This window comes from Cetorhinus maximus, chromosome 1 (genome assembly GCF_964194155.1).
Source record: "Cetorhinus maximus chromosome 1, sCetMax3.hap1.1, whole genome shotgun sequence".
NCBI lineage: Eukaryota > Metazoa > Chordata > Chondrichthyes > Lamniformes > Cetorhinidae > Cetorhinus > Cetorhinus maximus.
The window spans coordinates 144,327,308-144,352,241 of NC_135879.1; the positions used below are offsets into that span (position 1 = coordinate 144,327,308).

The 24,934-nt window shown below is 39.2% G+C and overlaps 1 protein-coding gene across 1 annotated transcript in view; it reads right to left on the reverse strand.

Annotated features, from left to right (window-relative positions):
- Window positions 1-24,934, reverse strand: part of LOC144684276 (cysteine-rich hydrophobic domain-containing protein 2) — a 75,802-nt gene that overhangs the window by 14,832 nt on the left and 36,036 nt on the right. Inside the window, exon 3 of the mRNA XM_078547910.1 lies at window positions 16,169-16,324. Within this exon, the coding sequence (XP_078404036.1) occupies window positions 16,169-16,324 (156 nt within the window). The remainder of the gene's footprint in view (window positions 1-16,168; window positions 16,325-24,934) is intronic.

Consider the following 24,934-nt stretch of genomic DNA (forward strand, 5'->3'; position numbering starts at 1 on the left):
GAGGGATCTAGGTGTCCTTGTATATGAATCACAAAAAGTTAGTGTGCAGTTACAGCAAGTAATTAGGAAGGCAAATGGAATGTTGGCCTTTATTGCAAGAGGAATGGAGTATAAAAGTAGGGAAGTCTTGCCGCAACCATACGGGGCATTACCGACACCGCACCTGGAGTACAGTGTGCAGTTTTGGTCTCCTTACTTAAGCAGATAAATACAATAAACTCTGTTATCCAGCACACTACCAAACAGAATTTTCTACTAACTGCAAATTCTGATGTTCCCCTAATATGAATCATCACTATAACAACTTGAAGCAATTATGAAGTTATCCAGAACCTGTATTTTATACTTTATGTTTTAATGTACTGTTGAAGATTAGAAGTAAAGAGAATACTGTTCTTTACTTCCTGAATACTTGCACATTAGTTCATGCTACAAGTATTGTGCTGTACTCTGTTGGTGAATGGAATTCTCCGCTAACCAGAATTTTTGCTTAACCGGCACACCCCATTTCCCATGCATTCCGCATTGCAAAGATTTTACTGTACTTGCATTGGAAGCAGTTCAGAGAAGGTTCACTAGGTTGATTTGTGGGATAAGGAGTTTGTCTTATGAGGAAAGATTGAGCAGATTGGGCTTATACTAATTTAAAGTTTAGAAGAATGAGTGATGATCTTATTGAGGGGGCTTGACAGGGTAGATGCTGAGAGGATGGAAATCTAGAATTAGGGGACAATTTAAAAATGAGGGGTTTCCTATTTAAGATGGAGATGAGGAGGAATTTCTGAGAAAAGGGTCATTAGTCTTTGGAATTTTCTGCCAGAAAGCAGTGGAGGCTGGGTCATTGAATATATTCAAGGTTGAGTTAGACAAATTGTTGATGGACAAAGGAGTTAAGGGTCATGGGGTTTGGGAGAAGAATGAAGTTAAGACTGCAATCAGGTCAGCCATGATCTTAGTGAATGGGTGGGCAGGCCAAGTGGCCTATTTCAGCTCCTATTTCATATGATCTCATGATCTTATGAAATTTAAAGTGTGAAGTGATATATTTTAGTGGAAGGAATGAGGAAAGGCAATTTGAAATTAGGATACAATTTTAAAAGGGGCACAAGAGCAGAGAGACCTGGGGGTATATGTGCACAAATCATTCAAGGTGGCAGGGCTGGTTGAGAAAGCGCTTAATAATGCATACAGGACCCTGGGCTAAATAGACAGAGTATAAAAGCAAGAAGGTTCTATGGTAAACCTTTATAAAACACTGATTTGGCCTCAACTGGAGTATTGTGTTCAATTTTTGGCACTACGCTTTAGGAAGGGTGTGAAAGCATTGGAGAAGGTTCCGGGAACGAGAGACTTCAGTTACGTGAATGGATTGGCAAAGCCGGGGTTATTCTCCTTAGAGAAGAGAAGGTTGAGAGGAGATTTGATAGAGATGTTCAAAATCATGAGGGAAGGCTCTAGACAGAGTAGATAGGGAAAAACTGTTCCCATTAGCTTAAGGGTCGAGAACCATGGGACACCATTTTAAGATGATTGGCAAAAGGACCAGAGGCAACATGAGTAAAAAGCTATTTACACAGCAAGTGGTTGGATCTGGAATGCACTGTCCAAGAGTATAGTGGAGGCAGTTTCAATCATGGCTTTCAAAAGGGAAATGGATAATTATATATAGAGAAAAAATTAGCAGGGCTATGGCGAAAGGGTGAGGGAGTAGAACTAGCAGAGTTGCTCTTGCAGAAATCCAGCACAGGCACAACAGACCAAATGGCATCCTTTTATGTTGTAACCATTCTATGGTTATGATTCTATACATTTAAAAATATCACAAGGCTATCACAGTACATTGTCCTCATTTCAATCCAGGTGACATTAATGGGAAGTCATCTCTCATTGCCAGCTATGAAGGTCATATGGGAAGTAAGTTTGGGAACACAGATTTGAACAATTAGACTTAACTCAAGAATCTCACTCAGTGACCATAGAGATGGCTGCTGTAGGAAAGAAAGTGAGAAAAAAAAATGTTATTCTGACATTGTACAGATAACTTTACTTGGTCAAATGAGATTTGAATGCATTCTACCTCAAATTTGGACAGGTAATTTTATAGCTTTACATTTTAGTGAGGAGTCAGTGTTTGACCATGCGTATTCAGTGCATGCTGTGGAAAATGTTATGATAATTTTAAACAGTTGGAAAGTCATCCAAAAATGAGCACTCAAATTCAAATTTTCTAGTGGATGCGACTTCTTGTCCAGAAACCAAAGTCGGAAAATGACCAGTTAGGTAACCCCAAAAAGGAAAATAATATTCGGTTTCCTAACACTGATATCAATCACCTTAATAGTGCTTCTTTCCCCTCTATATTTTTATGATTGATTTCAAAATTAAATCTTCTGTATTGTAATACTGCCACCATCTAACTTTAGAGCTCTGTTAAATGTATAAACATTAAATTTATTTGCATGTTTTATGAAGTCACTAGACAATTTTGAGTGCACAATGCTTGGAGAAGGAGTACGCAAATATTTTTAGCATGGCTGTGTCTGCGCTACATTATATCCAGGTCTGTAGGATGCAACTATGTTCAAAGTTTATATTGCATTTAAAGTTTTGACATTTCATACTTTAAGTGATTTAGTTATTAACTAAAAGTCAATCAATTAAATCTGAGAAAATATAATTGTAGTTCAAGATAGTGATACATGCCAGTGCAACAATTAGTGCTAATGATTTCATTCTAATTCAAAAAAATAAATGCTTACTGATACGAAACAAAGTCAATTCTCAGTTTGTTCAAATGAACTGTTTAGTTTTCAGTCTTTACAAACTTAAAGAATTTGAGCCTGCACCTGAAAGCACTAAAAACAAAGCAGATAATGTGGTTAAGCTGCTCTGCATGTCCACTGAGAAATTCAGTGAACTAAAAGGCATCTCAGTCTCCAATAATGCATCTTCTTTACAACTTGACAGGTGACAAAAAGCACTTGCACATGCAGCCTAATTAATCACTACACTTGACGTCTCAGTGATTTACAGTGAGAAGCAGGTGAAAAGTACAAAACAAAATAGGAAACACTTGATTTTTCAAGTCAATGGAGGAAAATGTCACTAAATCACAGCCAAAATAAATGGCGTACTGAATTTAAAAGAAAATCTCCGGACTCTAAAATGACAAAGCTATGAGAGTTTAGTAATACAATAGATAATTAAATCACACTATTCCTCTAAAATAGTAAAACTTTGAAAGGTAAATTTAATACAACTATGGTTTAGACAGCCTGAATGATATTGTTTTGTGAAGTATCCCATTATATTATTTTGTAAAGTGCTTTAATGTGGGTGGCCTCAACTATAATTGTCACTTCTTCTATTTTTCTTCCTAAAGAATAATAAAAAAAACGACAAAACACAAATCCCCAATTTTTGCTCTCACATTAGTCACCAGGATGCTTAATAGCAGTGCCTAAACTATTAATCAAAAATAAAAAGGTACAAGCTTCTGTTAAAAAGTCTATATTCCACTCAGTTGCATATTTAATCCATTACAATCACATTTCCTCACTGTTCATGATTATAATCTCCAAATTTTACAATAAGTAGTTTTAATCAGTTGTGTGTCTAATTTGTATATACAAGTATAACTCCATGGTATATTATTAGTGCTAACAATTTTTTCTATTCCCTATACAGCACAATAAATTTTGTAAATCTTGTAAAGATGCGTTTATGGTTTTCAGAATAAATGTTCATGCCAGTTTTTTTTCCTTTCATGGGATGAGACAGGGCTAGCATTTATTGCCCATCCCTAATTGCCCTCCAGAAGATGGTGGCGAGCTGCCTTCTTAAACCGCTGTAGTCCATGAGTGTAGCTGCACCCACATTACTGTTCGGAAGAGAATTCCACGATTTTGATCCAGCTACAGTGAAGGAACAGCGATATAGTTTCAAGATGGTGTGTGGGCTGGAGGTGAGTCTGCAGGTGGTTATGCTTCAATGCGTCTGCTGCTCTTGCCCTTTTAGTTAGTAGAGGTTTGGAAGGTGCTGTCAAGGGAGTATTGGTGAGTTGATGCAGTGCTTCTCATATATAGTACACACTGCTGCCACTGGACATCTGTGGCAGAGGAAGTGAATGTTTAGGTTGTGGATGGTGTGCCGATCAAGTGGGCTGCTTTGTCCTGGATGGTATCAAGCTTGAGTGTTGTTGGAGCTGCACTCATCCAGGCAAATAGAGAGTATTCCATCACACTCCTTGTAGATGGTGAGCAGACTTTGGGGAATCAGGAGGTGAGTTACTGACCTCAGAATTTCCAGTCTCTGATCTGCTCTTGTAGCCATGTATTTATATGGCTGATCCAGTTTAGTTTCTGGTCAATGGTAACCCCCAGGATATTGATAGCGGGGAATTCAGTGATTGTAATGCCACTGAATGTCAAGAGGAGATGATTATATTCTCTGAATAAGGGTCATACGGACTTGAAAAGTTAACTCTGTTTCTTTCTCCACAGATGCTGTCAGACCTGCTGAGCTTTTCCAGCATTTTCTGTTTTTATTTCAGCTTTCCAGCATCTGCAGTACTTTGCTTTTATTTGATTATATTCTCTTTTGTTGGCGATGCTTATTGCCTGGCACTTAAGTGACATTCATGCCACATATCAGCCTAAGTTTGAATGTTGTCCAGATCTTGCTGCATATGTACACTTATCTCAATATCTGAGGAATTGTAAATTGCACAGAACATGATGCAATCATCAGCGAAAGCAAACATCTTTATCTTCATCATTGCAATGTGAAAGCTATTAAAACAAATCTGTCCAAGTGAATGCTAAGTTGATACTCCAACGTGTTGTGCTGCAGAATGGATGGGCACATATTCATATCCATAATTCCCCAACTAGTGAAGTTTTTAAGTCTTAGTTACACCTGCAGGAGGAATATTTCACTGTAAGGATGTGAAGGTGACAGTGATAAAGGTGAATAATAGTGGACAAGTCACAAACTTTCTGGAATCTAGTTAAAAAGCAGCAATGGTTGGTCACTGATGCTGAACTGAGGAATGGTACTTGGTGAGGAAAATGAGAAGAAAACCAAGCTCCTTCCTCAAAAAATGTTATATTTGCTAGTTGCTGTGTTATCCAAAATTATTCATTATTCATATCATCATGCATTAAGAAACCATTTTAAAAAGGAACTGACTGGCATTTCAGCCCAAATAAGCATTTTGTACATTTTACAAAACAAAAAAGTAGACAGGTATCATGCCATGATTACGCAGCACCGTCCACATCATAAATTCACTATCTTAGTCATAGTCTCAAAAAGAAACAGAAAATAGACATTGAAATAGTCCCATAAGTTCATGTGAAGTCATATAGTTGAGTAGCATATTCTTGACATTACATTTAACTGCTTCGTATGTGCCTGGGAGGAGTGATTGATGTGAGCAATGATTGCCATTTTTGTTTAAGGGTTCCATTAACAAAAGTAACAACCGTCTCTTCCACCTCCCCTCAAGATGATATATAGTGGGTGGTTTGGATTGGTATTAGCATTGCCATAAAGCTTATCAATGAATGCAAAATTCACCAAAACAGTTGAAGGCTCTCTTACATTCCAGAAAATTGTGTTTTTATTTCATATTTCTAGCATCCACAATATTTTGCTTTCATGAAAGTTCCCCTATAAGTTCAGCATTACTATTCATGTTCATGGTAAAACTGGAAAATTAATTTTAAAATAGTTTAACTACCTTTTGCCCAGTATGAAACCAGCATATTTTTCAAATCTAGCTGTGCATTAAGAAACAGCTAATTATATAGCATTTTCTGTTTTGAGAACAATAAAAACAAGTAATTCTAGAGCTGAAAGGAATATACTGAGAATAGATGACAAAGCAATTAAAAGAGGTTGGGTATGTATCCAGAACAGTACGAGTCCCTATACTAAAACTTTACTGGGCATAGATTAAATCACATTTGGGATACCATACTCAATTCTGCTCCCATCACAAAAATCACCTAGGAGTGGAGCAACAAGAATGATACCAAATGTAATCGGAATGAGCACTTAGCTGGGAAAAACCTAGTTATTAAAAAAAATATGTATTTAAAAAGAAGTTAAGTTTGGAGAGATTCTATTGGGATCCTGCCAACCCACCTCACAGTCAGTGAAAAAAGCCTCATTCCCAGCTGTTACAAGAATTGGCTTCAAGTTCTTTCCGTGTTTTCAAACCGTGAGGAGGGTTTTAAAAGCATTGAAAGAAATTTAAGCTGCTTCCCTCTACCAAGTTTTTTCAGAACATTGAATAGTCAGACAGGGCCCAGAGACTTTGAGGTTGGGGATTTTAGTGGCCAGCAGCAGGAAGAGAGGGAAGCAATGTTGAGCAAGACATTGATTTTGCCAGCTTTGAGACAGATGTCACTACGAACAATAGCACCACATATCAAAGACGGTTGAGAGGTAGTGGAGGCAACTGTACACCAGTACTGCCCACCTTGGAGACAAAGTTCATAGGATTCAATTAGAGGGATTATAGGATTCAATTTTGACAGGAAAGCTACATAAAGCAGTGTGGTGGAAATGGTGTGACAGAAAGGAAAAACAACTTAGGACAGTACACTACACACAGGGCTTAGATATTCTGACATAATCACAGCAGCATTATAAATTAGTTAAAAGTATTTAGATATTAACTATTCTATGAGTTATGAAGAGCTGTAGTAAAGAAACAGCTTCCTCTAGTTATCAAAACATTTACTGCCATTGAAACAAAGTAATTTATAATGGTAAAAACAGAGTTTTTCCAGGTAATTCTGTTTTTTGTTTTGTAATTTATAATGGTACAACTTCACATTGCATAATGAATGTTAGGCTACTAGCCAACATACATCAATTACCATACCAACATAATTAAAACATTTCAGCCACTGTTTATTGCATTATATTGGGATTGTTCTCAATCTTCTATATGGCAGGATATGAATTGAATCAAATGTGTAAATAATCAAATGCCATTCTCGTGTTGGCTAGCTTGTTCAAACGTTAATTGACAGCTAAATAAAATTGGCCATTAATTAAGTCAACACATCCTGACAAGAATGTTATATTTTACTTAAAGGGAGCATTCAGAACTTCGAAAACATGTATAGGCTGGTGAATTGAATTCCCTTGCCAAGGGTATAGTTATCTGGTTGAAAGACTGATTACACACATTTGACAATCACATTAAAAACAAGAAATGTTCCCTTTATCGTCATCCAGAGTTTCACTAAAATTATAATCACAAGTGCGTTTGTATTCAAAGAATCAGCATACAAGAATAATAAATATTTATATAGAGCTTTTAACATAATAAAACACAGTGACTCCTCACAGGAGAATTATAAAACAAAATATGACACCAAGCCACATAAGGAACTCTTGGTCAGTCGACAAAAATCTTGGTCAGAGATTTTAAGGAATGTCTTAAAGGAAGAAAACAAAGAGGAGAGGCAGAGAGGTGTAGAGAGGGAATTCCAGGGCTTAGTGTCTAGGCAGTTGAAGGCACAAACACCAATGGTGGAGCGATTAAGACTGGGGATGATCAAGAGACCAAAATTATACAAACACAGACATCTTGAATGGTTGGGGAGACTACAGAGAAAGGGAGGGGTGAAGCCATTCAGAGATTTGAAAACAAAGATGAGAGCTTTAAAATCAAGGCATTGCTTAACCAGGTGCCATGTAGGTCAGTGACCACTGGCGTGTTAGAGTTGGTGAGAGTTAAGACATGGGCAGCAGAATTTTGGACAATCTCAAGTTTATGGAGGGTAAAATGTGGGAAACTAGCCAAGAGTGTGCAGGAGTAGTCATGTCTAGTGATAACAAAAGCATGAATGAGGGTTTCAGCAGCAGCAAAGCTGAGAAAGGGGCAATGTCAGGCGATGTTGCCTAAGTGGAATAGGCAGTCTTAATGATAGCTCAAATACGCGGTTGGTAGCTCATCCTGGGGTCAAATATGACACTAAGTTTGCAAACAGGCTGGTTTATTCTCAGACTGTTGTCAGGTAGAAGGATGGAGTTAGTAGCTAGGAAATGAAGCTTGGAGTGTGAATCGAAAACAATGGCTTTAGTCTTCGCAGTGTTTAATTGGAGGAAATTTCTGCTCATCCAGTACGATGTCAAATAAGCAGTTTGATAATTTAGCAACAATGGAGGAGTTGAGAGAGATTGTGATGAGATTGAACTGGGAGTCATCAGCGCACATGTGGAAACTAACTGTTGTTAAGAACAATGTATAGCTTTTTTAAGTTTAATTTCTATTGTGTATTTGAGTGTTAAGAAATGTGAAACCTGGTTTTAGTTTCATTTGGAGGTTTTTGTGAGCTGGATGCCAGGATGTCTGGGGCCCTGCTTGTATATATGCATTTTTAATGAGGTTTTACAACTCTTAAGGTGAACAGATGGATAGTTTAGTGAAGTTTAAAAAAAACAAAGTAGAAAAAACTGTGCAGTTGTCTAGCGACAGGGGGCCAGAGACAGGGAAACACAGGTCAGTTAGTGTGTATATACCAGACAGTGCAGGCAGAAGGTCTAATGTTGTTAATAAGAAATCCTGTAAGCCTGCTGGGGAACTGAATTTAGGGAACTCCTGTGTTTGCTCTGAAGTTCAAATAATAGCGAGACAAGATTGCGGTTTTTGGATGTCTCAGGGAGAGGTACCAGCTGAAGAAAAGCATCTAGTGAATGCTCAGCAATCCGCCAGAAGAAAGACGTTTGAAACTGAGCTAACCCAAGCAAGAAACCTTATTGTTGAGACAGTGGGAAATCTTCACTGGGGTTGTGTGTCCGTAAGGGTTGCTGGGATAAAAGGAACAGTGAGAGTTTGAATCATTTTCTGGTATCTGTATTGAAATCTTTCCGACTTTTTTGTCTGGTGTAATATAGTTCACTTTTCCTTGTTCAATAAACATTTTATTCTTTGTGTTAACAGTATACTGACAGACTCTTGCGAATGTGTTCAGTAACTGACCTCCACAGCTTCTTTAAAAATACAAAGTTAGGATCTACCAAGCCAGGTTTCACTCTGGAATCTAACTTGGCCAGTATTATCAGCTGGGATCACAACACTGTGCTTTTGGATAATGTAACTCAGGAGCAGCAAGTAAATGAGAAATAAATCCTGGGGGAACACTAGTGTTAATGGTGCGAGAGTGGGGAGAGCAGCCACTGCAATGACACTACAGGATGAGCCTGGGTAAGAGCAGTTCCACACAGCTGGATGACAGTGGAGAGGCATTAGAAGAGAGTGTGTGGTTAACCAAGTCAAAAGCTGCAGACAGGCTGGGGAGGAGGGGGAAAAGTTCACCATTGTCACAGCAGATGTCATTCGTGCCTTTCACAAGAGCTGTTTTGGTGCTGTGGCAGTGGCAGAAACCTGACTAGAGAGATTCAAACATTGAGTTCCAGGAAAAACAGGCACAGATTTGGGAAATGACAACATGTTCAAAGACCCAAGAGGAACAAAGGGGTCGGAGATGGGGCAGTAGATGACAAGGATGGTGGGGTCAAGGCCTGTTTTTTTGAGAGGAATGATGATGGCCGATTTATAGGAAAGAGGGGTAACACCTGAAGAGAGCAAGAACTATTAGCAACATTGGCTAACATGGGGCTCAGGAGGGGGCGTTGGATGGTAAGCAGATTAGTGGAAATATAATCATGGAAGCAGGAGGTGGATTTCATGGACAAGATGAGCTCAGAGAGGGCACAAGCAGAGGCAGCTGATCAGATGGCCTTGATCTTCGTGACAAGGATGTCCATGAGTTCCTCACACATATTGTTGGAAGTGAGGGTGGAGAAGATAGGGGAAAGAGATTAAAGACAGTCTGTAGTAGAGAAAAGAAGTCGGGAGTTATCTCTAGATTCCAGGGTAATCCTGGAATAATGAACTGTTTCAGCAGATGAGAGCAAGACCCAGCAGCACTTTATGTGGTTCAGCCAGATCTGGTATTGGATAACTAAACCAGTTGTCTGTGATATCCTTTCATGTCTGCATCCCTTGGGCTTAAGAGAGTGGAGATGAGAGCCACTCATGCGAGTGAGAGCAAATAATAGATTTCCAGGGGACAAGGGTATCAAAGCTGGAGGTGAGGATGTGGTTAAGCAAATCAGTAGCTGCAGAAATGTTGAGGCAAATAAAAGTCCAAAGGCTAAATAGCTGAAATTTTGAAAGTGCAGCTGTAAGTGAAATGGGGGATAATTTTTTTCAATGGGTGGACACAAGGAATAGGATTGGGTGTAGAAGGGGGCTGTGGAAGGGGGTGGAGTATGATTCAAGGAAATGATCAGAGATGGCCTTATCCATGATTGATACGATGGTACAAGGGCATGACTGTGAATATGAATCGAGGAGTTTAGAATAATTGAGAGATTAGGGAGAGACAGCATGAAGAGTTGAGATGGGGGTTGTAATCACCAAGGATGAGAAATTATTTGGTGCAGAAGCTGAGGGAGGGAAGCAGTGAAGATATCTTGGTAAGAGTATTTTTAAAAAATCAAACCTGAGAGGGGGTAGGGAATGATAATTTTGAATGAGGGGTGGAACAAGGTGAGATGCTCAAAGGAGGAGAAAGTGCCAGAGGAGTAGGAGATCAGGTCAAGGTGATATTTGGTGTTAAGCACCAAACCACCACCACAATATCTTGACAGGGCAAGCAGTGGAAGATACAGCCTGGTGGGTATTGGGGTGGGGAGCGTTCATTTAGGGAAAAGGTGTCAGCACCCCTCAGTCAAGTTCCAGTTCGGGCCATGATGTCGATGCAATCATCCACAATAAATTCATGAATGCAAGGGCCTTATTCTCAAGTGAATGGGCATTCTGGAGTGAGCTGCATAGGGAGGCTGTGAGAGCAGAGTCCACAGATTTATTTGTGGGAAGGCAATAGGCAAGATTCGCCCCCAGTGCTGGGCGAGTAGGTCGATGAGAGAGTAGAATGGGCAACTGGTTGCTCCTCATAATGAGCTGGCATCGATTGTTTCAATCAGCCCTTTGGAAGATTCTAAAAGAAGTAAAGAGGGAAGCTGTAGCTTATCTAACAGGGTCAAGCCTGGGAGGGTGGCGAGAGAGTAAGAAGGTTGAGGAGCACTGAAGGCAGCGTAGGGAATTGGGAGGGCAGAACATTTGAGATTGGAGAAGTGAAAGGAGGCATGACCACAGAAGAGTGGGGTCTTTGGAAGGGTAAAACGAAAAGTGAAAAAAAAGAGCAAAAGTGGAAATAATGTGACGGGCTTGGATCTGGAGCAGCAGTCAAATGTACTGAGGGAAAGCTCAAGTTGCAGAGACATGGTTACATAAAAATTCTGATACATAAATGCCAGGCAGTAAAGAAGAAATAGGAATTGGTAGAAGATAACTGGAATGAGTCCATCAACAAGGTAAGAGGTCCCGTAGTGGGACAGTGATAATGTAGGTAGGGTGGAACGTGAACAAATACTATTATGAATTCAGAAGGATATTCTACTTTCTGGATAAGTTTCCCCCTCCTTTTATGTTTCACTCACATAGTTCACAGAGGTTTATCTGAGGAGAAACTATTTACAATGGAATACTACATTCTTAGAGCATCTGACATGCTAAGTCTGGTAAAGGCCTGACAGATCCAAAGTTTATTACAGGCTCTGTCTCCTGCACTAAAATAGGAATCTATAATCTTTCATTCCTGGATACTGATCTACAGCACTTAAAATTATATATACAACATTAAAAGGAGTTGCTTATACTGGAATGCTTCCTCACTGCACAGACTTTTCTTGTAACTCATGCTATTCTGAAATTGCCAAATACTTGAATAAAAATCAATAAACGATTAGTTGTCACATTATTTTCTAAAGGCCTGTTTCAAAACATTTTTCTCTTTAAGTCACGCTTTAGTCAAGCACACTTTCCACTATTAAATATCCATTTCTTACTGTTAATGTTATACATTTAGTACCCAAAATCACAGAACCAATAGTATTCCAGTAGGGAAAGGGTGGATTGTCTATGCCCTAAACTACTCAGCCCTTGAAAATGAGAGAATTAAGTTAATTTCATTTTTTAAAATAAATAAACGGCAATATATTTCCTAGTTCTAAAATTGAGTTGTGTGTGCAAGTTTTGCATCCTCAAACTCCTATCCCAACCCCACCCCCCCCCATCAGAAAAAAAAATTATTCAAGTTGAACTAGGCTTACAAGGCAAGTTGTTTTCTGAAAAAAAGAACTGGAAGTTGTTTGAACCCTGATGGCTTTACACTGCACATTCGTTTGGGAACCTGTATAGCTCAGGAAGACAGGGTAGTGTTACCTTAAAGGATTTTTGGAGGGATTGATGATTAAGTATTTTGCAAGTATCCAGTCAACCAGACAGGAATTTTGCAGTGGCTCATGTTCTGCACCCCAGCTTAATTTTTAAAAAATTTGTTCATGATATGTGGGCGTCCCATCCCTAATTGCCCTTGAGAAGGTGGTGAGCCACCATCTTGAACTGCTGCAGTCCATGTCAGATAGGGAGCTCCAGGATTTTGACTCAGACTTGTAAATCAAAACTCTGTCCAAATCAGCCTCAAATATACTTAATGACCCAGCCTCCACTGCTCTCTGAGGAAGAGAATTCCAAAGACTAGCCACCCTCTGAGAAAAGAAATCCCGCTTTATCACCGTCTTTAATGGGAGACCCCTTATTTTTAAACGGTGCCCCCTAGTTCTAGATTCCCCCATGAGAGGAAACATCCTCTCAGCATCTATGCTGTCAAGCCCCCTCAGAATCTTATGTTTCAATAAGATTACCACTCATTCTTCTAAACTCCCAAGAGTTTAGGCCCAATCTGCTCAACCTTTCCTCGTAAGGCAAACCATTCATCCAGGAGTCAATCTAGTGAACCTTCTCTGAACTGTTTCCAATATATGTACGTCTCCCCTTAAGTAGAGACCAAAACTGTACATAGTACTCTCGGTGCAGCCAGCAAGATTTCCCTACTTTTATATTCCACCCTCCTTGCAACAAAACATTCTATTTGCCTTCCTTTATGATTCATATACAAGGACACCCAGATTCCTCTGTACTGTGGCATGCTGCAGTCTTTCCTCATTTAAATAATATTTTACTTTTCTTTTCTTCTTGCTAAAGTGGACAACCTCACATTTTCCCACATTATACTCTTTGTCAAACCTTTTATGTGGCACCTTATCGAATGCTTTGGAGGAGAACTTGCTGGTGAAGTTCCCTTGCACCTGCGACCCATGTCTTTCTAGGCCTTATAATGAAAGGAAAGTCATTGATGAAGCAGCTGAAGATTGCTGGGCCTAGAACATTGCCCTCTGGAACTCCTGCAATGCTGTCCTGGGGTTGACGTGCATCCAACAACCACGACCATCTTCCTTTGTGCTAATTATGACTCCAGCCATTGGAGAGCTTCAAAATTCCCACACCCCCCCACTATCCTATCCCCCTCACCCTTCAAGCAAACTAAATATTTACAGTCTTATGAATTGGAGGACAGTCACAGAAAATATCAATCCATTAGAAGGCATACTCCTCACAACTGAAGCATTATACAGTATTTTTAAATGTAAAGTATGTTGGTTATGTAGCAGTGTCATTCATTTATGCTGTTTGTAAAATAGTTTCCTAAGTGAATCAATAAACCTTTGTATCAACAATCTATTACATGCAGTGATATGTCAGAGGTGCTCCTCACTGCAGCTAATAAAATTGTTCAATTAGTTTCATTTGTGATGTTACAGCTGGTTACAAATGATTTAACACATTTCATAAACAAAGCAATCCGCAGAATTTAGGAAAAAAGAATGAATGCAATGTTTGGAGCTTATGCCAATTTTCACATGGTCCTTACACAAAAGTTTTATTTACTGCCCTCACCTTCGTATGTTACTGGAGCAGAGGTTGAGATGCCAATCTCATAACACACAGGCTATTTTAAACTACTGAAACATTGCTGGGCACCTTGCCAGAAATATTCTTCGAGTCATCTCACACCCATATGATCAAGTCCAAAGATCATTTCTGGGAACAAAACAAGTTTATTTTAACTAATAAACAGAGGTGAGTTTTAATCCCCAAAATCAGGTCAGTCGTTTTAGCATTAAAAATTTCAAACCCAATCCCAACTTGCCCACTTCCAGGTTTAACGGAGGCAGGAAAAAAAGCAGCAGCCAACCTGCTCCCAGGGAGTGGGTTGGTTATTTAAATATTTTAACCTGGTTTCCAGATTTAAATATTTTAACCTGGTTTCCAGATTTAATCCTGGCCACTTGGGTTTCCCGGGGAACCCAGCAGCTGTGGGGAGGCGAGGACAGCTTTAAGGAGCAGGTATGTGCATCACCCTGCAGCCCCTAAGCTTATTTTCTTACCTTGGATAAAAACACACCCCCTCTCCCGTACAAAGACCTGCTCCCACTCTCCTGGAACTGAATTAGAACGTTCCCCCCAAATATCAGAGATCAGACTCCCCCACGCTGCACCTCTCATCTACAAAACCCATCCATCAAGATTGGGCCAGAGATTTTCCAAAGATTTATCCCCAAATCACTAGCTTAGTCAAATATACCAATTAAACACTTGAAAGAAAATTAAGAACCAACTTTCTTTAAAAGTAATTTTTACACTTAAAATTTATCATAACTTTTGAATACTGGCTGATCTTATATAATTAATTGACACCAGTTTTTTTAAAAATCTGACAACATTCAAGATGTTTTATAATTTGAATTAACTATACAATTGCAGGCCATGAATCTTAAGATATTCAGTTGCTGAGGTGTAGGACAGCAATTTTGTGTTGCACTGTCACTAAACTGTTGCTCAAAAGTAAAAATCAAAGCACTAGAGCCATTATTTATGCAAACTAATGTTTTTATGCACCACAAGGATTCTGTATATGTATATTACTGCACAGTTTCAAACTACAATCAATGTACATTTCAGAACAAAACATTGCAGATAAAACTTTTCTTTAATTGCTTTTGTGGCGATTCCCAATTGTAAAGGAGCATATCTTTTTATTTCTGTTGGATTGTTGTGTAGAACATATTTTTTTATTTTCAGTTGGACAGTGGATTAGAATTACAATGGCTGCAGGTTAAAAGAAATGTCCACTGGAACAGTATGAGAAATATATACAATGTTGCCACAGAAGGCTGTGGAGGCCAGGTCATTGAGTGTATTTAAGGCCGAGATAGATAGGTTCTTGATTGGTAAGGGGATCAAAGGTTACGGGGAGAAGGCGGGAGAATGGGGTTGAGAAACTTATCAGCCATGATTGAATGGCGGAGCAGACTCGATGGGCCGAATGGCCTAATTTCTGCTCCTATTTCTTATGGTCTTATGTTGCACTCCTGGAACAGAGTTTGCCATGAAAAACTGGATGGTACTGGAAAGGAGTCCTGGGCCAAGGGTGCTGCCTGACAACAGCATTTTAATTGGATCCTGACCAAGTGGCCAGGTTTTCTGTTCCATGGTCATCAAGTCCAAGGGTAGGACTCAAACCCGGAGCTTCTGGTTCAGAGGCAGGGACACTATCCACTGCACCACAAGACATCCCAAGTGTTAATATATAAGTGTTTAATTACACTTCAAGAACAAAAGTATTTTGAAAAACTAATCCTGATTTGGAACAGGATGAGAACAAGATCTTCATGATTACTAAAATGCAGTTACAAATGATTTTGTCTTCCTAAAATGCAGTTACAAATGATTTTGTCTTCCAAAAACACTAATCCCAATTTGAAATCAGTCCAGGCTAGTGGCATAAAAGCCTCTTTCTGCTTTCTGTAAGAGTTGTGTGAGAAATTAATTTAGATAGCCTCAACCCAGGTGGGCACGGGCCACACAACTATGCTCATATTGGCAATAAATAGCAGAGATTGACAATTTCATACAGGATAATTAACTATGAAAAAATCACCATGATGGAAGTGGAAGTGCTCTTTAAGGTTGGGATTGAGGCATATTGTTGGAATAGAGTACAGGGAGCATTTCTCTGCATTTTAGCATGCCATCCCTGGCCTGGGAGTACTTGATGCTGACTCGTGAGCATCAGTTCCATTCAATAGTTAACATTCTTCACCACGATTGCAGCATAAAATTCAACATTTACCATGCGGGTTGAAGACATTTTAAAGGCTTCGAAAAACTTACTCTTTTACTGAGACAGATTACCGGCCACATGCTGCAGCCCAAAGTACAGCAACAACACAAGCAGCCACAGAGCAGCCATCGCACATTGACAGGAAGATTCTTCTTTAAACAGCTGTTAACCCGGCTAATGCTGGCCTTGAATTCCTCTGGTGCAACCTATTAAAGCAAAACAGTTGAAAACATAATGGACTGATTCAAAAGTTTTCCAAGTGCTGCAAATGGTAGCAATTATTGCATTATATATGTTAGTTTTTAACCCTTCGGCACCTAGCAAGTTCAGGGAAATGATCATCTTCCTGAGTTAGGTAGTTTTGCAAGCTTTCAGCTTACATTCTGCAATGCTGAAATAGTTAGAGTAATGTGATTACTCAAATGGCAGAAATACCTTTATTACTGTAAAATGAATCCTAAATTCTAACACCTAAAGTAAAACACTGATTAAATAAAAGCAAAAAACTGCAGATGCTGGAAATCCAAAACAAAACAAAAATACCTGGAAAAACTCAGCAGGTCTGGCAGCATCTGTGGAGAGGAGCACAGTTAACGTTTCGAGTCCGAATGACCCTTCAAATGACCCTTAGTTCTGTTGAATGGACATTCGGACTCGAAACGTTAACTGATTACATAAGTTAAGGCAGCATTTTTGACTCACTCCAACAACATTTACTATTGCCGGCAGCTTGGAGAATCAGTTTATTCTAACCAACCCTGTTACTACAAAAACCTGTGTTTATATATCACCTTCTGTGCAGAAAAAAACCCAATTCAAGGCACTTCATAGAAGTGTAATCAGACAAAAATAGGTGCCAAGCCTAGGAGGAGGTATCAGGAGGTGGGTGGGGGGTGGGGAGAGGTGTCGGGGACAAAAATTAGGTCAAAGACGTGGTTTTTAAAGAATATTTTCAGAAGGGAGGACAGTGGGGCATGGAGAGGAGAAATTTAAGAACAGGATTCCAGAGCATGTGCTGTAGATATGTAGCTGAAGACATAGCCACCAATGCTGGGGTGGATGCACAAGATGGCAGAGTTAAAGAAGTACAAAATTTTTGGCGGATTGCAGGGAAACAGCAGCAACTTAAATTTATATAGCATTGTTAACTTGGTAAAACATTCCAAGACACTTCATGAGTGTTATCCGACAACATTTGACACCAAGCTACATAAGGAAATTATGGTAGATGATCAAAGGCTTGGTCAAACAGATAGGTTTTACAGAGCATCTTAAAGGAGGAAAGCAAGATAGAGAGATGAAGAGGTTTAGGGAATGAATTCTAGAGTTTAGGGCCAAGGAATTGCCATCAATGATGGAGCAATTAAAATTAGGACTGCTCAAGAGGCCGGAATTGGGGGAGTGCATATTATCTCAGAGGGATTTAAGGCTGGAGGAGATTACAGAGATAGGGAGAGGTGAGGCTATGAAGGGATTTGAAAAGGATGGGAATTTTAAAAACTGAAGCATTGTTTAAACAGGAACCAATGTAGATCAGTGAGCACAGGGTTGATGGATGAATGAAACTTAATGTGAGTGAGGAAAATGACAGTAGAGTTTTGGAGGACCTCAAGTTTATGGTGGGCAGAATGTGAGAGGTTGCCCAGCAGTGCATTAGAATGTTAAGTCTGGAGTTAACAAAAGCATGGATGAGGATTTCAGCAGCATATGGGCTGTGACAGGAGTGGAGTTGGGCAATGCTAATGAGGTGGAAATAAGCCGCCTTTGTGATGGTGCAGATTTGTGGTCGAAAGCTCATCTCAGGGGGTTGTTTTGGGGTTCAAATATGACATCAAAGTTGCAAACAATCTAGTTCAGCTCCACATAGCTGTCAGGAAGAGAGATGGCGTCGGTGGCTAGATAAAGTTTGTGGCAGGGGCCAGAGGCAATTGCTTTAGGCTTCTCAATTTTAGCTGGAGGAAATTTCTGCTCATTGTTACAAACACTGTAGAGACCAATAACTTTTAAAAATAAATTTGAACCCCCAGTTAATAGCTGAAAGGATGTCATGACAAAAGACTTCACATTTTAAGACTTTTACTGGGACAAGCAAACTAGAAGGGACATTAAATAAGCACTGTTTGTGTAGGCAACTCATACTTTAAACTGCCAAAAATAATTTTTCCCTATACATTTAACAGAACCAGAAATCCCACTTCACAGTTACAGCATCCCACAGGGGAGACATTCAGTTCTCCCATAGCCAATCTAAAGTGATTGTTAGCTGACAAGGAATTACTTCTATTCTTTTCCTTTCCCAGCCTGGTAACTTCTAACTCCAAAACTGTTTTTTGCGATGAGGGTTTTCCCTGGTGGTTCTCCCTCTAGCTTAAGTTAGCCGACTCTTGCAACTGCATTCTAAATCCTCACAAATTTGGTCTATTAGAGCTAAAAGATGATAAGTCCCCAGGTCCTGATGGACTTCATCCTAGGTCTTAAGAGAAGTGGCTGCTGAAATACTAGATGCATTGGTTTTAATTTTCCAAAATTTCCTAGATTCTGGAAAGGTCCCATCAGACTGGAAAATAGTGAATATAACTCCTCTATTCAAGAAAGGAGGGAGATAGAAAGCAGGAACTACAGGTGACATTGTCATAGGGGAAATGCTGGAATCTATAATAAAGGACGTTATAGGGGGGCACTTAGAAAATCTCAATGCAATCAGGTAGAGTCAACATGGTTTTGTGAAAGAAAAATCTGTTTGACTAATTTATTGGAGTTCTTTGACGAAGTAACAAGCAATTAAATAGGAACCTGTAGATGTTGTGTACTTGGATTTCCAGAAAGCATTTGGCAAGGTGCCACATCAAAGTTTACTAAGCAAAATAAAAGCTAATGGTATAAGGTGTAACATATTATCATGGATACAGCATTGGTTAGCTGACATGAAACAGAGAGTAGGCATAAATGGTTTTCGGGTTGGCAAGATGTTACAAGTGGAGTGCCACAGAAATCAGTGCTGGAGCCTCAATTATTTACAATCTATATCAATGATTTGGATGAAAGGACTGAATGTATGGTTGTTAAATTTGCTGATAACAAAATGATAGGTAGGACAGTAAGTTGTGAACAGGACAGAAGGAATCCGTAAAGGAACATAGATAGGTGAGGCGGTGAGCAAAAATTTGGCAGGTGGACTATAAAATGAGAAAATGTGAAATTGTCCACTTCAGTAGGAAGAATAGAAAAGCAGCATATTACTTAAATAGAGAGAGATTGCAGAACTCTGCAGTACAGAGTGATCTGGATGAATCACAAAAAGCTAGTATGCAGGTATAGCTAGGAATTAAGAAGATAAATGGGATGTTGGTGTTTATTGCAAGGGGAATGGAATATAAGAGTAGGGAAGTTTTGCTACAGTTGTACAGGGCATTGCTGAGATCATATCTAGAGTGCAGTACTGTGCATAGTTTTGGTCTCCTTATTTAAGGAAGAACATAATTGCATTAGAAGAAGGTTCACTTGACTGGTACCTGGGATTTGTGGGGGTAGGGGGGGTGCCGGTTTTCTTCTGAGGAATGGTTAGACAGGTTGGGCCTATATCCATTGCAGTTTAGAAGAATAAGGTGTGATCTTTTTGAAACCTACAAGATCCTGAGGGGACTAGACAGGGTGGATGCTGAAAGGATATTTCCCTTTGTGGGAGAGGCTAGAACAAGGGGGCATAGTTTAAAAATAAGAAGTCTCCTATTTAAGACAGGAATGAGGAGAAATTTTTTTCTCTCAGAGGGTCATGAGCCTGTGGAATTCTCTTCCTCAGGGAGCAGTGGAGGCAGGGTCATTGAATATTTTTAACATAGACAGACTCTTGACTAACAGGGGTGTCAAAGAGTGCAGGGGGTAGGTAGGAACGTGGAGCGAGGCCATAATCAGATCAGCCATGATCTTATCAAATGGCAGTGCAGGCTTGAAGGGCCAAATGGCCTACTCCTGCTCCTAATTCGTAGATTTGTTTGTCTTTTCAGTCGAAGCTCCAGCTCTCATCTGCATTTCTGGATGGTGAACCAAAGATACTTTTTGCCTCTAGCTGCTTTTTCTCTCTCCCAGATCCTGACAGACTAACAGTGTCTGAGGGTTTCAGGGATATGTTTGAAGCTGTTCCCCACTCAACACACAAATCCATAGCAACATGAATCAGATGAGCCTGTTATCCAAGTAGAAATGCCGATTATCTATCCTTGAGACTCTAACTCTCTTATTTTGGAAGTAATTGGACAGTTTAAAGCATAACTGTTTACAGCACAACATTCTTGACACTTTCTTGAGACTCTGGGAACTAGCAGTAACCATAGATGCTGCTGCCATTGTCTCCAACTGTGAACTTCTTTGCAGCAAACAACCCAGGTCTCCCACTAATCTTTTAACAGGCATGTTACCTAGACCTGTTGTTAGGTAGGCTTCAGAACAAGTCACATGACCCCCTTCATTTTAACCTGAATTAAAAACACATTACCAAAATATAACAGTCATAAAGCTCATATTTGTAACATCGTTTACTGGATATCAGACAAGCAGCTTGACAATTTTGAAACAGTAGACAAGTTGAGAGAAGTGGCGGTGTGGCAGAGCTGGGTGTCACTAGATTATGTGCTAAAAATGGTACAAAAAACAGAACATACCGGAAATACTCAGCAGATTTCTCTCTCACAGATGCTGCCAGATGTGCAGAGTATTTCCAGCATTTCTGTCTATAGTTCACATTTCCAGCATCTTCAGTATTTTGCTTTTGGATTAATGTGAAAACTGGTGCTGTGTTTTCAAATGATATTGTCAAGGGGCAGTATGTAAATGAGAAATAGGAAGAGGCCAAGAATAGATCCTTGGGGGACACCAAAGGTAATAGCATTGGAGCGGGAATCCAAGTCATTTCAGTTGATTCTCTGGCTATGACAGGGTAGTTAAGAATGGAATTAGATGAGTGCAGTCCCATCTAGCTGGAAGATGGTGTAGAGACGTTAAGCAGGACAGTGAGGTCAACCTTGTCAAAGGCTGCAGTCTAGGTTAAGAACAACAAGGAAGGATAGTTTACCTTCGTTACAGCTGCATAGGTTGCCATTTATGACTTAGATAAGTTCTGGTACTGAAGTTGGGGTGGAAACTTGATTGGAGGGATTCAAACATGGAGTTTGGGGAAGGATGGGCACAAATTTGGGAAATAATACAAAATATTTATTGTCACTACAATTTCCTTATTTCCCATTATAATTTCTCCTGTCTCAGCCTCTATGGACCTATGTTTACTTTTGTTACTTTCTTTTTACATATTTGCAGAAGTTTTTACAATCCATTTTTATATTTCTATTTTCTCCATTTAACATTTTTGGTCATCCTTTGTTGGTATCTGGAACTCTCTCAATCCTCAGGCTTAAATCTCTTCTTGGTAATGTTATAAGTCTCTTCTTTTAATCTAATATTATCCTTAACCTAAAAGAAAAATACTGCGGATACTGGAAATCTGAAACAAAAACAGAAAATGCTAGATAAACTCAGCAGGTCTAACAGCATATGTGGAGAGAAAGACAGAGTTAATGCTTTGAGTCCATATGACTCAAGCCCTGAAGAAGAGTCATACGGACTCAAAACATTAACTTTGTCTTACTAGTTAACCATGGATGGATCACTTTGCCGCTGGAATATTTATTTCTCAATGGAATTTTGATTAGTTGAGAATTACAAAATATTAATTTAAATGTTCACCATGGCTCAACGATCACCATACCTTTTAATCCAATGACTCAATTCATCTTAGCCAACTTTCCCCTCATATTTATATAACTATTTAAGTCCAATACTCTAGTTTCACACTGTTATGCATCACTAACAACTCAATGTGAAATTCTACCATATTATGGCCACTCTTTTCCAAATGATCTCTGATTATTAATTAACCCTGTCTCAGTACACAAAATAAGATCTAAAAGCCTCTTCCCTGGTTGTTTCCATGCCATATTGTTCTCAAAGGGTCTCAAATGCATTCTCCAAACTACTTTTGTTAAGTTGATTTGTCCAATCTATAAGAAGATTAAAGTCTCCATAATTATTGTGTTGCCTTATTTACAAGCTTCTTTTATTTCTTGATTAAATACTTTTCCAGCAGTAAAGCTGCTGTTGGGGGAGGGCCTATAAACTATTCTTACCAGCGTTTCTGACCCTTCTTATTTCTCATCTCCACCTATACGAATTCTACTTCCTGCTCTTACAGGCCAAGATCCTTTCTCACTATAGTCCTTATGTCATCTTTTATTATCAAAGCAACACCCCCATTTTGGCTGTCTTTTCAAAACATCACCTACCTATACCTGGAATATTTAGTTCCCAAGCTTGGTCACCTTGCAACTACATCTCTGTAATGGCATAATAGCCATTTGATGAATTTGTGCCATTAATTCATCTACCTTGCTGCAAATCCTTCATGCTTTCAAATAAAGCCCAATGTTTTTACTTGCTCTTCTCCTTAGACATAACTGCTAAATTCAGTGGCACCTATACACACTATACAACGTATAACTAATATATAAAGCTTAAATTAGGATGGATATAACAATATTTTTAAAGTTACTGATAAAAGCAAAAAAGATAATGGATAAAAAAAGCTTAAAATTTTTAGCATTTTCTAGATATTGGCCAATTATGTATCAACAATGTAAGCAGGGTTGTGGAATTGTTGTATGTTCTTAATTTTTTCCCCCAAGATTTGTATGCCTACTTGCTAAGTATTAAAAAAGTGGTTAGTGTCCAGGAACAGACAGAAAACTGATCATCCACATCTACCACACCAGTGCTTAGATCATTCAGTTTGGACGCATTGGACGAATAAATGTTTCAAATGCTGAAGTACAAATTGTGATAGACACAGAACAATCATTACAGCATATATAAAATAAGGTGATTATCAATGGCCATAAAAATGGCAATGTTCATACATATTTTTATCCTGCTTACCTGGGGGTTATGATTCTTGCACTGGTATAAGCTGCCTAATGTTGTTTGACTAAATGATGTTAAAGCCACCAACTAATGTTAAAGTCATATTTTGATATTTCGGAATGACAGGGAGCTAGGAAAAGGAGAATGGGGTAGCTCTGTTAATTCAGGATGGCATCAGTACTGTAGTTAAGGGGGTGACTTTAGCTTGAAAGAGCAAGGTGTAGAATTAGTTTGAGTAGAGTTAAGAAAGGCAAAAGGTAAGAGATCACTTGTGGGAGTAATTTATAAGCCCTGTAACAGTAGTCACACTATAGGACAAGAGTATACAGGAAGAAATAAAGGGGGCATGTATGAAAGGTAATCATGGGTGACTTTAATCACCAAGTAGACTGGGCGAAGGTAGCCAGGCAAATGAGTTCATAGAGTGTATTTGGGACAATTTCTCAACATGCTGAAGCCAACTAGAGAGCAGGCTATCCTGAATCTGGTAATGTGCAATCAGAAAGGGTTAATTAATCATTTCATAGCAAAGGAGCCTCCAGGCGACAGTGATCATAACATGATGCAATTTCACATTCAGTTTTAAGGTGAGAAATGTGGGTCAAAGTCTAGTGTTCTAAACCTAAATAAAGGTAATTATAAGGATAAAAGAGAAGAGTGGGCCAAACTGAACTGGGAAGCTAGATTAAAAGGTAGGACAGTAGTGATGCAGTGGCTGACTTTTAAGGAGATATTTAATAACTCTCAGCAAAAAATTTATCCCAGTGAGAAAGACAGACTCTGAGAAGGATGCATAAATAAGGAAGTTAAGGATTGTTTCAAATTGAAAGAAACACTGTACAATTCTGTGAAGGTTAGCGGTAGGTCAGAAGTTTGGGTATGAGAGGAAGCTAGCTAGAAATATAGAACAGATAGTAAGAGTTTCTATAAGTGTTTAAAAAGGAAAAGAGTAGCTAAAGTGAATGTTGGTCCTCAAGAGAGATAGTCTGGGGAATTAATAATGGAAAACAAGGAAATTATGAAAAGCATTGAACTGTTATTTAGTGTCTGTCTTCACTGTAAAAGACTCAAAACTTCCCAATGATCGTTGAAAATCAAGAATCACAGAATTGTTACAGTGTAGGAGGAGGCCCCATCGTGTCTGCATCAGATCTGAGCATTTTAACTTACTGCCAATCTCCTGCCTTTTCCACGTAACCCTGCACATTGTTTCTATTTAAATAATCATCCAATGCCCTCCTGAATGCCTCAATTGAACCTGCCTCCACCACACTTCCAGGCAGTGCCTTCCAAACCCTAACTACTCACTATGTGAAAAAGTTTTTTCTCACCTCGCATTTGCTTCTTTTGCAAAACACTTTAAAACTGTGCCCTCTGGTTCTCGATCCGTTTATGAGCAGGAGCAGTTTCTCCTTATCTAATCTGTCCAGACCCCTCATGATTTTAAAAACTTCTATCAAGTCTCCTCTTAGCCGCCTTCTCTCCAAGTAAAACAGTCCCAACTTCTCCAATCTTTCCTCATAACTAAAGTGTCTGATCCCTGGAACCATTCTCATAAACCTCTTCTGCACTCTCTCCAATGAGTTCACATCCTATAGCGTGACACATAAAACTGTACACAATACTCCAGCTGAGGTCTGACCAGTTGTCTTATATATGTTCATCATAACCTCCCTGCCCTTGTACTCTATGCCCCTATTAATGAAGCCTTGAATAGTGTATGCTTTAGAAACAGCTCTCTCTACCTGTCCTGTCACTTTTAATGACTTATGTACATATACACCCAAGTCTCTCTGCTTCTGCACACCCTTTAGAATAGTATCTTATATTTTGTACTGTCTCTCCATGTT